Source organism: Pleurodeles waltl, chromosome 6 (assembly GCF_031143425.1).
Source record: "Pleurodeles waltl isolate 20211129_DDA chromosome 6, aPleWal1.hap1.20221129, whole genome shotgun sequence".
NCBI lineage: Eukaryota > Metazoa > Chordata > Amphibia > Caudata > Salamandridae > Pleurodeles > Pleurodeles waltl.
The window spans coordinates 247429691-247444674 of NC_090445.1; the positions used below are offsets into that span (position 1 = coordinate 247429691).

Consider the following 14984-nt stretch of genomic DNA (forward strand, 5'->3'; position numbering starts at 1 on the left):
GAACCTCCTACTGGGACCCAACAGTCTCCTTGCTAATTGTTGCCTGATCGGCTGTTGTCTTTCCTTCCCCCTCCCATCCCCTTGGGATCGAGCATAATGTGACTAGGGCCGCGAGCGGCCTAGTATCCAGGAGGAAGGTTGACTATGGCTTGTGGTGGATGGAGGGCGGTTTGGGACCCACGGTCCCTGCAAACCCAGTGGCCTCCACCAGCTGGATATCAGGGCACCATATTAGGGTGCCTGGAGCGCGTGCGTACAAGTTTGTGTGTGCACAAGCCAACTGATACCCGTGGCACTGCAAGGCAATGCAGAGTGGATGTGCAGGAGTGACTACAGGTAAATGCAAGGGCAGCAACGTGATGTTGCTGGTCACGTTCTTCTGCCAGGGAATTCCTGAGGTTGGCATTACGATTTACTAGCCTAGGCTGCAGTGCTACGTGGAAGTGTTACAACCCTTGTATGCACTTATTGCTCCTAGCTTTGGGAACCTGAGTGCAACCCTTAATTTAAGTGTTCCATCAGAGTTGCTAAACTCTAGGGTAGGGCTTGTGCTGACAACGTTTGGCACCGCATGAGGGTGCGGGTGGGAAAGTATTGTTTTCTCACCTGTACATACCGTTAGTGTTAGAGTTGGGCCTAATATTGTGAACTCTTTTGGTAAATGTGATTTATGCCCAAATTTCCATGATTCTCATTCTGTGTTGACAATGTGTATGTTGAGTACGATCTTTATATACCAACAGGGGGTGTGAAGTCTCATGTGCCTCTCAGCATGGTTGTGGTTGGGGGGGGGGGGGGGGGGAAGTACTGTGCCCCTGCTTTACACATTGCCTCTGTGATAAGCTTGACTGCTTTGTACCAAGCTGCCCAAGGGTGAGCACAGGTTATACAGCGAGTATAATCACCCACCACTGACGGGAGTGGCAAGATTATGCCTGACTGGGGCCTTGCCACAATCCTGGGGCCTATGAATAGTCTAATTGCGCAATATTTATTTCATGTGTTTGTATCTCCTTAATATATAGAGTGCTTTGTTACCCTCATTTGTCTAGATTTGTGCTTAACAAATACCTTGAATAAAATAGTAATAAGAGGAAGGTGCTATTGGCTTTGCAAAGTAAGGATCACACTGCATGCTCTGGTATCTGTCATTGCCTCCTAGCAAACTCATGTGCTCTAGAACTGAAATTGCAATATTTGATCTACTAAGGTTGAAGTGTCTATTAGCACAAAAGGTATTTGTCACTAGATAATCATGCAATTATTTAACAGTGCAACAAGTATTAATCAATCCCTCCTTATGGTTGTATTCTTGTTATTACAAGCCTTTCAGACTGTGGAGTTTACATATCGAAATATGCTGCAGAGAGCACTCAATGTTGCGCACACTGTGTCCTTTATTGGAATTTTAAAATATACGGGGTTGCAAACGGCAATTGTATTGCAAATCTGAGCAACAGTTTTACTAACAATATATCACATAAACTTCAGGCATCAGAAGAGTTCTAAAATGTTTTCTTGTTTTTAAAAATTATTCAACTAGATTTTCTGATGCTAGGCTTATATGATGACTAGTAGACTGGCATTGATCTATCCTTCATAAACCAGTTTTGTTTATGTTCTGGTTAGTTAACTTATCTCAGAAGATAAAAGCATTAGGCGTTGCATTAATGCTCTGATACAAGCATCTTTCAAGGTCACAATTGTCATTTGGCTCTCGCAGCTGGTCCTGCTTGTGGGGTTACTTGCAGAGTAGTCTTAATGTAATTGACTTACCTTAACCTTTAACATTTTGCCTTACAACTAATGAGTTGACTAATATTCAGTTGTACAATGCAAAATTCCAGAAATGCATATCGATTCTTGGTAAACACCCCTACATTACTTCCTCCTGAGAATTCCTTACATCTCCCTTGATTTCTTTGCATGAGTTTATGATTTTCTATCTCTTCTCCTCCAACCAGGGCGAGTTCTGCAGTGACAAACCCAAATCTGGGGCAAAGTATGGGCTTCCAGAGTCACTGGCGATCATTTCAGAGATGGGAGAGGTCACAGATGGTATTATGGACACAAAGGTACAGTGAAGGGAGGGTGCGCGATATGTGTAATCAGATCAGATGGAACATGTTGTATTATACTGTGGTTGCTGATTGGACTTGGGTTTCAAATAATTGTACAAAGTTCCCTCTGATTCATGTCACATCTTTAACAAGTATTTCAGGGATGGTGCAGGCTTGCAGCTCAGTTGTCTTAGGAATCATTAGTGAATCTATTTAATCCTTTGCCTTTCAGGTCTGAACTTGAAAATGAATGGACTGGGTGATAATTGACAGTACTTAGTGTCCTTGTTGGTAGCTTCTGCACTCTCTGCTGCTTATCTTTTCTGTCAGTGACTTAAGTCGTCAGAGCTCACAATCTATTCAGCACCTTTAACGAGCAAGTTCATAATGACAATTCACAGAATATATTAAAGCCTTTCAGTGAGCGCTATAAAGCAGAGCTGCTTACTTGGTGTTATTTATTTAAGGCTGGCAAACTCAATTGCTTATAAATCAGGTTACAGAAAATCAATCAGCCAACTTGTTTGTAAACCATGTACCAATGTATGATGAATTTGTGGATGATTCTTATAGCAAAACTCCATAAACGTTATTAAATAACCAGAATCATAAAAGATCAGGTACTATGTATTGTATGTGTGGTGCATGTTATTCTGAGACTACGTTTTTGAAAGCCCAACCAGCTCGGGGTGATTGGGTGTTAATAAGTACATGTCACTTTTCAATTACTTGAGAGCATTTAGTTTAGCAGAGGAGGGTTTATTAGCAAGTTGTATCTGGTTGTTGTCGGGAAGGGCTGAGAGAGTTGTGACAGGATAGGGTGGAAGTGTGACTTTTTATGTGTAGCCAGTTGTATGTTTCTTTACTCTGTTTTTAAATTCATCCACGTCGGAGTTTAGGAAAGCCAATTTAGAAAGAATTATGTAGAGCTAGTTTGTGTATTCTGAAGATGAGGGGCTGGTCTCCACAGTGTCTGTTGCACCGCTATTCATGCACTCTTCGCTCTTTCTTTTTCAGATGGCACATTTCCTCACACACTATGCTGACAAAATTGAGTCCATCCATTTTTCGGACCAGTTCTCCGGTCCAAAAGTATTGCAAGAGTATGTACATAACATCTGTCATTTAATTGTTTTGTAAATTGTCTGCTTCATGGCTGGAACGTTCCCTTAGATCAAGTGTCTTCAAACTGGAGGGATGGGAGGGGTGGTTCCTGCAGGAGGGACTGAATTGGTTTCAAGGTTGGATCCACGACTGTGGCCAGAGAAGCATTTATTGTGACCCAATGGACCAGAGACCAACATCATGCTTAAAACAGTGCTGTGTTTTAGCAAAAGAAAAGAGTGGCAGTGAGTCACTCTGCAATGGGCTACCAAGTAATGTTTTTTTAATGGTCTGGCTTGACAGTGCACCAATCGCCAGACAATTACGTGAGCATCACTATGGGCCTTGGCTCCACCCACATGTTTGGTGCTAGGCGGACACGTTTTGATTGGGCACAAGAAAAGTGCTTGCTCTCCATGCCACTCTGATCTTTTTATTTATCCACCTACCTAAGCTTGAACTTTAAAATGTACATGTCATTGCAAAGCTATTGAAATGTCTTAAATAACTAGATAATTTATGTTGTTTTTCTCTGGCAGCAACACCTATTGGAGGAGGGCAGTCATTAACTTACCTGGAATTTTAGGTCTGGGTTGCTAGTGCCACTGTTACCTGACCTTTAATTCTACACTAATATTTTTCTACAGTTCTTTGCTTCCACACAAATACATATCTATTCCCATACTATTTATTTGTAATGCTTCACATTACCATTCAGTAGTCTTTTAAAGCAAGCCCAGTTGGCATTTCCAACACTTGTTCAGTCATTACCTGGCTAGAAGTAGGTGTCGGAATGGTTTGTGTGGGCGATGGAAGGAAGGGGAATCGTATAACTCTCAAACCCATCCCCCCAGACTCCCCTTTTCTGATGAAGGATAACGCTGTGGATACCTTTACATTTTTAGGGAGTCCCGCTGCCACTAGCATGTTTTGGCAATCATGTATTTGAATGCATTTCTGAAATGGGTAACTGGGCATAATTCCTAAATATGTTCAAAGCTGAATAATTATAATAATTATGAGAAAATAGATTTGACATTCCGGGGAGCCAGATTATTTATTTACCTATTTTAGGATGCTGGCCTGGTGTGTGGTGGGTACCCAAGGTACTTACACCAGTTCCAGGTATCCCCTCTTAGTGAAGTGCAGGCAGTGTCTAGAAGCCAGGCTCTCTAGAGGTAGCTGTGAATAAGCAGCCAAGGCTTATCTAGGAGACATGGAAAGCTCATGAAGTACCACTGTAGTCCCACAGCACTTACACACATGAAAGAAAACACTCAGTTGTACAAAAATAAAGGTACTTTATTTTTTAACGCAATACCTCAAAATACTACAAGGGCAACCCTCTAATAGGAAGTAAGTAATATACTAAATATATAGACTGGTAATCAGAAATAGGCATACAAAAAGTTAGAAAACAGTGCAAATAGCAATAACCAATAGTGACCCAGGGGAAGGGCACAAACCATATGCTAAAATAAATGGAATGCAAACACAGGACCCCCACCTAGATAAGTGGAATAGGTAGAGGGGAGCTGGGAGTATTAGAATACCACAGGGGTAAGTAACACAGTACCCCCTAGCGACCAGGAAAGCAGGAGTAAATCACTGGATTTTCGCCAAACCACTTAAAAGGAGGAAGAAGAAGACAGCCATAGAAGACTGCAAGAAACCAGCTGTGGATTCCTGAAGACAGAAGACCTGTGAAGAGAGGGGACCAAGTCCAAGAGTCACAGTGGTGTCCAGGAGGAGTAGGAGCTACTACCCACTCAGCTGTACTTGCAGGAGTTGGTTGACAAAGATGAAGAACAGGTCAGCGCTACACCCCTGGAGCCGGAGAAGAGTTCCTGTTGGATGCAGAAGATGTCCCAAGCTGGAGTAAAGATTGCAGACGGGTGTCAGTGTAGGAATTCCACCACCAACCCTTGACAAAGGCAAACTCGCAGTTAGTGGAAAAGTGGTGCTACCGGGGCCCAACAAGGCCCAGGAGGACTCAACCCAGGAAGGGGAGTCACTGGGGACCTTCAGCATCGCAGATAGTCCGCAGGAGCAGCAGCAGCACCCACAGGATGGGGACACAGGAGTCGCAGAAGGAGCCCACACAGCACCACAGAAGAGGATCCCACGCCACCGGTGAACCTCGTAGAAGGCTGTGCTTTGCAGAAAGGCATGCTGGGGGAAGGAGCTGCACGTCGCCTAAAGATCCCTTGGAGGAGATGCCAACAAGCCTTGGCAGCTGCAAAAGACATGGTGCACGGGGATACTGTCCTCCGTGGGAAGCCAAGGGCTTACCTCCACCAAAGTTGGACAGCTGGCAGAGAGGACCAAGAGGGCTACTCTGGTCCACCACCCATGATGTAGGATACACGCAGCTCAAGATGAGAGGAGATCCACGCAGCTGGTCGTTGTTGCAGCAGGTGCCTGCAGATGCAGGGGAGTGATTCCTTCACTCCAAGGGAAAGTCCTTCTTTCTTTTAGTGCAGACTGAAGACACGCCGCCCTCACTCGATGCACAGCTGATGGAAATGTTGCAATTTCTGGCAGGAGCCCTGGAAACAAGGTTGCTGCAGAGTTCTTCTTCTTTGAGGTAGGTTGTCGGGTCCTGGAGGTTCCAGTCGCAGTTCCGGAGGCCAGAAGTCAAAGGAGAGGTTGCAAAGGAGTCCTGCTGGAATCTTGCAAGCCTAATCTGAGGACCCACCCAAGAGAGAGATCCTAAATAGCCCTGAAAGGGGGATTGGTCACCCAACCAGGTAAGCACCTATCAAGAGGGTGCTCTGACATCACCTGCCTGGCCTGGCCACTCAGATGCTCACAGAGTTCCCTGCTAACCTTGTAAACAAGATGCCAGAACATAGGAACCCTTTGGGGGAGCTCTGAGCACCACCCATGGGGTGGTGATAGACAGGAGTGGTCACTCCCCTTTCCATTGTCCAGTTTCCTGGCATAGCAGAGACTGGGGGGGGTCCCTGAACCGGTGTGGACTGGTTTATGCACAGAGGGCACCAAATGTGCCCTTCAAAGCATACCAGTGGCTTGGGAGGCTACCCCTCCCAAGCCAGTCACACCTATTTCCAAAGGGGAAGGGTGTTACCTCCCTCTCCCAAAGAAAATCCTTTGTCTGCCTTCCTGGGCTTGATCAGATCAAGCAGCAGGAGGGCAGAAACCTGCCTGAGGGGTGGCTGCAGCTTGGCCTGTCCGGAAAACCCTGTATGACTGGTGGTAGCAATGTTGGAAGTCCTCCAAGGAGCCCCCAGAGTGAATGGAATCATACTCTCAATACATGCAACAGTATTGGGGTATGATTCCAACATGTTTGATACCAAACATGCCCAGGTTCAGAGTTACCATTATGTAGCTGGACATAGGTGGTGACCTATGTCCAGTACACATGTAAAATGGCATCCCCCACACTCGCAAAGGCCAGGAAAATGAATCTGGAGTTTGTGGGGGAACCTCTGCTAGTGCCCTCATACACAGGTACCCTGCCCTCTGGCATGAGAGGGCCTACCATAGGAGTGATTTACAGTGAGTGACCTGGTGCAGTGACCTGCAGTGAAAACAGGTGCATGCCCCGGTTTCATGCAGATTGCAATGGTAGGTCTGCAGAATCCTTTGCGTGGGCTCACTATGGGTGGCAGAATAACTGCTGCAGCCCATAGGGAACCCCTGGTACCCCTACGCCCTGGGTACCTAGGTACCATGTACAAGGGACTTACATAAGGGGACCAGTATGCCAATTGTGGGTAGAAAAGGTAAAGTTTACAGGATATTTACATAAGGTGACCAGTATGCCAACTGTGGGAGGAAAAGGTACAGTTTACAGGAGAGTGCATAACTACTGGGGTCCTGGTTAGCAGGATCCCAGAAGACACAGTCAAACACACTGACAACAGACAGAAGATGGGGGTAACCATGCCAAGAAAGAGAGCACTTTCCTACACCTATGCATTTATTTTTACACTAGAGGGGGCATGATGTTAACACGTTTAAAGACTATTGCCCTAGTGTCTTCTTGTGTGACAGCTTGCATCTTTGTGGTAGATGTGTAATTTTGTGGTAGGGTCAAAGGGCAGGACTGGCATTCCCACCAAGTTATCAATCTCTGATTTTCTAACCGACAGAGTATGTACAGCGTTGACAAGCCTTTTTACCACCCTGTGATGAGTGGGGCAATATTACTGGTTCTAAATCTACAATTGATTTGTCATAAACTCCTGGTTTCCAGGTGTGTGAAGAATATGCTACTAAAGGTCTTCTACTTTTTTCATTGTCCTTAGATTGCTATGTTGGACATGCTTGCAACTGAAGTTACTTTATCTCAAACCTTTCAAACTGCATGACTTAGAAATTTAAATAGTACTTCCGACCAATGAAGCTGCGCTGCAGGTTTTAACCAATCACAAGAGGCCGTGGTTTCATGTTTTAAAAACACATGCATCCTAAGAAATGAAAAACACTCAAGTCAGTGAGAATGGTTTAATTAGTTCAGTAAGTTTTTGGAAAATCTCCAGGTAGATTATAGGTTACTCCTAATAGTTTGTGTTTTAAACCTGTAATCAGGTTAGTGGCCAGCCTAAACAACTCTGAACCAAATATTTACGCAACTAGAATGTTACCTGCTCTCCTCTTCTGTTTGAGGCTCTTTAGATGGAAAGGCTGCAGTTATTGAGCTCTGGATTCTTACAGTTGGATCTGCAAAGTGGCCTTTGACACTTGTAGGGAACTGGGCTTTTTTTTTACAGTGCCCTTTTTGCCTGGTATTTGCTGCAACTTCGACTGAAGTGCACTGGGTCCCTGCCAACCAGGTCCCTAGTGCCCGGGTTCTTTCCCCCAAAACTATCCAATTGGCCTATCCTGGGTGAAGGTGGTTCCCACCTCCCCCTGCAGGAACTGCAACACCTGGTGGTGAGCTGCGGAGGCTCAAGCCTCTGGTTACAGTGCCCCAGGGCACTCCAGCTAGTGGAGTTGTCCGCTCCCCGTACAAAGTCCCACTTTTGGCTTCAAGTCAGGTGGGAAAATTAGGGAAAACAGGGAGGAGTGACCACCCCAGCTAGGACCACCCCTAAGGTGTCCAGAGCTGAGGTGACCTCCTCCCTGCAGAATTCTCCTTCTTGGTTTGGAGGTCAGGGACCAATAGGGTTAGGTTTGTGCCCCCTCCCCAAAGGGAGTGGATACAAGAAGGGTGAAGGGTGTAGCCACCCTCAGGGACTGTAGCCATTGGGATTTGGGGCCTCCCTGAACCCAGCACACCAGATTCCTGGTGACCTTTCAAGAAGAAGAAGAACTGCATAGCTGAAAACCCCACAGAGAAGAAGGATGACACAAACTTACTTAGCCCCAGCCCTACCGGCCTGTCTCCTGCTTCAGAGAACCTGCACAAAGAAAGTGATGCATCCAGCGGGACCAGCAACCTCTGCCAAGCTCCAGAGGTCTGCCTTGCACCACAGAGGATGAGAACTCCTGAGGACAGCGGCCCTGTCCACAAAGAATCAACAGCCAAGGGATTCCACAACCTCCCAGGATCCGTGAGTCCTGACCACCCTGCACCCGATGCCTGTGGCCGGTGTTCAGGTGGCCCAACCAGCTAGAGAGAGTCCCCAGGTGATTGTGAGCAAGTGCCCTCCCTGGGTTGACCTCTCCACCCCTCCACGATGACCCTTGCAGAGGGAACCCCGAGGACCCCCCTGACCGCGAAAGCTCCGGACAAAGATATCCGACGCCTGAAGACCCACTGCACACGTAGCCCCCAGGCCTTTGAGAACCCGACCTATGATGCAGCTACGTTCAGCAGGCAGCCCTCATCCCTGTCCAGCCTGTGGTTTGTCCCAGTCGACCCCCTGGACCTCGCCTGCAGCATCTGAGTGACCCCTGGGGTCGCCTCATAGAAATGCATTGGGAGCCTGAAGCACTGTCTGCACCCGGCCGCCCCTGTGCCACTGATGGTGTGTTTGGTGCCCACTTGTGCCCCCCACTAATGCTCCTCTAAGCCCCCTATGTCTGCTCTCCGGAGAGGTGGGTACTTACTATCAGCAGATTTGAAACCCAGTGCCCCCAGTCTCCATAGGATCCCATGTTATGTTTGCGCCAGTGTTGCTGGTGGTGGGTGTTTGGGGTTAACTTGAACCCTGACATGTGGACATCCTAACCTTAACCTCTGGAGACTGGAACTGTAAGTCAAGTACTTACCGGTAAATCTTATTAACTTTTCTTCCCCCCAAGAACTGTTTCTGAAAATTGCGCTGGCAACTTTTAAAACAGATAATTACCAGTATTTCAAAGACTGTATAACTCATCAATTTCACACAAAGTACTATTGATATACGTGTGAAATACGAATCTATTGAAGTACTTACCTGCAAGTTGAATCTTGTGGTTCTAGAAATAAATTAAGAAAATATATGTTCGGTGGCATGTGTAGCTGCAGATACACATGTTGTGCATAGTCCGCCGTCTGGTGTTGGGTCGGAGTGTTACAAGTTGTTTTTCTTCGAAGAAGTCTTTTCGAGTCACGAGACCGAGGGACTCCTCCTCCTTTGTTCCATTGCGCATGGGCGTCGACTTCATGTTAGATTGTTTTTTTTCCGCCATCGGGTTCGGACGTGTTCCTTTTCGCTCCGGGTTTCGGGACGGAAAGATAGTCATAACTTCGGAAAACTACGTCGGTATTGTTTCGTTCGGTATCGGGTTAGAATAGAATCGACACCGAATCGTGAAGAGCTCCGGTCGCCCTTCGGCCCGACCGCGCGTAACATCGACACTGATGGAACGGACCCCGTTCCGATTCTGTCCTAAATGCCACAATAAATATCCATATACAGACCAACATTTGGTCTGTAACTTGTGCCTGTCGCCCGAGCACAAGGAAGAAACGTGTGAGGCCTGTCGTGCGTTTCGGTCCCGAAAAACGCTCCGTGACCGGCGAGCCAGAAGATTGCAGATGGCGTCCACGCCGATAGGACACCGAGAGTTCGAGGGACAAGGAGAAGAAGAGGAAGCCTTCTCCATCCATGAATCGGACTCGGAGGAATTCGACGTCGAAGCAAGCACCACACAAGAAAACATACAAGGCCCAGGGGACGCCACTGCCAACAGGCCATGGCTCAACCCATAAAGTAGGTGACCGTCCATCGGCACCGAAAAAGGCCGAACTGGTGCCGAGATCGTCCGACTCGGGTCGAGACACAGGCACGCAGCAATCTCGGGACAGAGAAAGTGCTGTCGAAAAAGATCGACGCCGAGACAGCGGAACCGAAGCTGCTCGACGCAGAGACAGCGGCACCGAGGAAGCTCGACGCCAAAAAATAAAAAATTCTTCTCGGAGCCGAAAACAAGCAGAGACACAGTTTCGGTGCCAAAACGACCAGCAACCGAACCAACTGCCAGCTCATATACAGAGGAACAATCACTGTCCTCTCAAATGCGCAAACACAGATTTGAAGAAGAGTTACAGACCACTGATGTAGACCACACACAAAAGTGGATCTTCATACAAAGTGGGACAGGGAAGATCAGCACTCTTCCCCCAATCAGGAGAAAAAGGAGACTCGAGTTCCAAACACAAGAGCAAACACCACAAAAAATGGTGAAGAAGGTAACTCTGCCACCCTCTCCTCCACCTGTAACTCACACATCACCGGCACAGACTCCGTCACATTCACCGGCTCATACCACCATGAGCCAAGACGACCAGGACGCTTGGGACTTAGGACTATTGTCTGATACTGGGGCGTCGTATGAGTCGTACCCTACCAAGCCCTCACCACCTGAGGACAGCACAGCGTATGCACAGGTGGTAGCTAGGGCAGCAGAGTTCCATAACGTGTCGTTACACGCAGAACCTGTTGAGGATGACTTCCTTTTCAACACCCTCTCTTCCACCCATAGCACCTACCAAAGCCTGCCTATGCTTCCAGGAATGCTAAGGCACGCAAAGCAGATCTTTAAAGAACCTGTCAAGAGTAGAGCGATAACTGCAAGGGTGGAGAAAAAATATAAAGCACCGCCCACGGACCCTACTTTTATCACCTCACAGCTGCCACCAGATTCAGTCGTGGTAGGGGCAGCTCGCAAGAGAGCCAACTCGCACACATCAGGCGAGGCACCACCTCCGGATAAGGAGAGCCGCAAGTTCGACGCAGCTGGGAAAAGGGTCGCAGTACAAGCTGCAAACCAGTGGCGCATCGCCAACTCTCAGGCGCTCCTAGCGCGATATGATAGAGCCCATTGGGACGAGATGCAGCATCTCATCGAGCATCTACCCAAGGAATTTCAAAAACGGGCAAACCAAGTGGTTGAGGAAGGACAAAACATCTCCAATAACCAAATACGCTCCTCTATGGACGCAGCGGACACAGCGGCAAGAACAATAAATACCGCAGTAACCATAAGAAGGCACGCATGGTTGCGCACATCTGGCTTTAAACCGGAAATACAGTAAGCGGTGCTCAATATGCCGTTCAATGAACAACAATTGTTTGGACCCGAAGTGGACACGGCAATTGAGAAATTGAAAAAGGACACGGACACAGCCAAGGCCATGGGCGCACTCTATTCCCCGCAGGGCAGAGGCACTTTCGGCACCTTCCGCAAAACAACCTTCAGAGGGGGGATTCGGGGTCAAGCCACACAAGCCAGCACCTCACAATCTACACTGTCTACCTACCAGGGACAGTACCAAAGGGGAGGCTTTCGGGGCCAGTATAGAGGAGGACAATTCCCTAGAAACCAGGGAAAATTTCAAAGTCCAAAAACCCCTCCAACCACACAGTGACTCACAAGTCACTCAACCCCTTCACACAACACTAGTGGGGGGAAGACTAAGTCAGTTTTACAAATCTTGGGAGGAGATAACAACAGACACTTGGGTCTTAGCAATTATCCGACATGGTTATTGCATAGAATTTCTCCAACTCCCTCCAGATGTCCCACCAAAAACACAGAATATGTCAAAACAACATCTAGACCTTCTAGAACTAGAAGTTCAAGCATTACTGCAAAAGGACGCAATAGAATTGGTACCATGTACACAAAAAAACACTGGAGTTTACTCACTGTACTTTCTAATACCAAAAAAGGACAAAACACTGAGACCAATCCTAGATCTCAGAACACTAAACACCTACATCAAATCAGACCACTTTCACATGGTCACGCTACAAGACGTGTTACCACTGCTAAAGCAACAAGACTACATAACAACCTTAGATCTAATGGACGCGTATTTCCACATACCGATACATCCCTGGCACAGGAAATACCTAAGGTTCGTATTCAAAGGAATACATTACCAATTCAAAGTGTTGCCGTTCGGTATCACAACCGCACCAAGAGTATTTACAAAATGCCTAGCAGTAGTAGCTGCACACATCAGAAGGCAGCATATACACGTATTCCCGTACCTAGACGATTGGCTAATCAAGACCAACTCCGTCACAAAGTGTTCACACCACACAGATTATGTCATACAAACCCTCTACAAACTCGGTTTCTCCATCAACTATACAAAATCTCACATTCTGCCGTGCAAAACACAGCAATACTTAGGAGCAACAATCAACACAACAAAGGGAATAGCCACTCCAAGTCCACAAAGGGTTCAAAATTTTCACAAGGTTATACAAGCCATGTATCCAACACAAAAGATACAGGCAAAGACGGTATTAAAACTCCTAGGCATGATGTCCTCATGCATAGCCATTGTCCCAAACGCAAGACTGCACATGAGGCCCTTACAACAGTGCCTAGCATCACAGTGGTCACATGCACAGGGTCACCTTCTAGATCTGGTGTTGATAGACCGCCAAACATACATCTCGCTTCTATGGTGGAACAGTATAAATTTAAACAAAGGGCGGCCTTTCCAAGACCCAGTGCCACAATACGTGATAACAACAGATGCTTCCATGACAGGGTGGGGAGCACACCTCAATCAACACAGCATCCAAGGACAATGGGACGTACATCAAACAAAGCTGCATATAAATCACCTCGAATTGTTAGCAGTATTCCTAGCGTTGAAAGCATTTCAACCCATCATAACCCACAAATACATTCTTGTCAAAACAGACAACATGACAACAATGTATTATCTAAACAAACAGGGGGGAACACACTCGACACAGCTGTGCCTCCTGGCACAAAAGATATGGCAATGGGCAATTCACAACCACATTCGCCTAATAGCACAATTTATTCCAGGGATCCAAAATCAACTAGCAGACAATCTCTCTCGAGATCACCAACAGGTCCACGAATGGGAGATTCACCCCCAAATTCTAAACACTTACTTCAAAATTTGGGGGACACCTCAAATAGACCTATTTGCAACAAAGGAGAACGCAAAATGCCAAAACTTCGCATCCAGGTACCCACACAGGCAGTCTCAAGGCAATGCTCTATGGATGAACTGGTCAGGGATATTTGCGTACGCTTTTCCCCCTCTCCCTCTCCTTCCATATCTAGTAAACAAATTGAGTCAAAACAAACTCAAACTCATACTAATAGCACCAACATGGGCAAGACAACCTTGGTACACAACACTACTAGACCTGTCAGTAGTACCCCATGTCAGGTTGCCCAACAGACCAGATCTGTTAACACAACACAAACAACAGATCAGGCATCCAAACCCAGCATCGCTGAATCTAGCAATCTGGCTCCTGAGATCCTAGAATTCGGACATTTAAACCTCACCCAAGAATGTATGGAAGTCATAAAACAAGCTAGAAGACCATCCACTAGACACTGCTATGCAAGCAAATGGAAAAGATTTGTTTGCTACTGCCATAATAATCAAGTTAAACCATTACATGCATCTCCAAAGGATATAGTGGGATACTTGCTACATTTACAAAAATCAAATCTAGCCTTCTCTTCCATAAAGATACACCTTGCAGCAATATCTGCATACCTGCAAATTACCCATTCAACTTCACTATTTAGGATACCTGTCATTAAAGCGTTTATGGAAGGCCTGAAAAGAATTATACCACCAAGAACACCACCTGTTCCTTCATGGAACCTCAACATCGTCTTAACAAGACTCATGGGCCCACCTTTTGAACCCATGCACTCTTGCGAAATGCAATTCTTAACGTGGAAGGTTGCATTTCTCATTGCCATCACATCTCTAAGAAGAGTAAGTGAAATTCAGGCATTTACTATACAAGAACCTTTTATTCAAATACACAAAAATAAGGTGGTCCTAAGAACCAATCCAAATTTTTTACCAAAAGTTATTTCACCGTTCCACTTAAATCAAACGGTAGAACTACCAGTGTTCTTCCCACAGCCAGACTCAGTAGCTGAAAGGGCACTACATACATTAGACATCAGAAGAGCACTAATGTACTACATTGACAGAACAAAAGAAATTAGAAAAACAAAACAACTGTTTATTGCATTTCAAAAACCTCATACAGGAAACCCAATATCAAAACAGGGTATAGCCAGATGGATAGTTAAGTGCATCCAAACCTGCTACCTTAAAGCAAAGAGAGAACGGCCCATTACACCAAGGGCACATTCAACCAGAAAGAAAGGCGCTACCATGGCCTTCCTAGGAAACATTCCAATGAACGAGATATGTAAGGCAGCCACATGGTCTACGCGTCACACATTTACTAAGCACTACTGTGTAAACGTGCTATCCGCACAACAAGCCACAGTAGGTCAAGCCGTACTAAGAACTTTATTTCAGACTACTTCCACTCCTACAGGCTGAGCCACCGCTTTTGGGGAGATAACTGCTTACTAGTCTATGCACAACATGTGTATCTGCAGCTACACATGCCACTGAACGGAAAATGTCACTTACCCAGT

The 14984-nt window shown here is 46.4% G+C and overlaps 1 protein-coding gene across 3 annotated transcripts in view; it reads left to right on the top strand.

The window, feature by feature from the left end:
• The window catches only part of CCDC47 (coiled-coil domain containing 47), a 273202-nt gene that overhangs the window by 163771 nt on the left and 94447 nt on the right, over positions 1–14984 (top strand). For all 3 annotated transcript variants that reach the window (XM_069238027.1, XM_069238028.1, XM_069238029.1), the window contains exons 8-9: positions 1965–2075; positions 3078–3163. In XM_069238027.1, coding sequence (XP_069094128.1) covers positions 1965–2075; positions 3078–3163 — 197 coding nt within the window. The remainder of the gene's footprint in view (positions 1–1964; positions 2076–3077; positions 3164–14984) is intronic.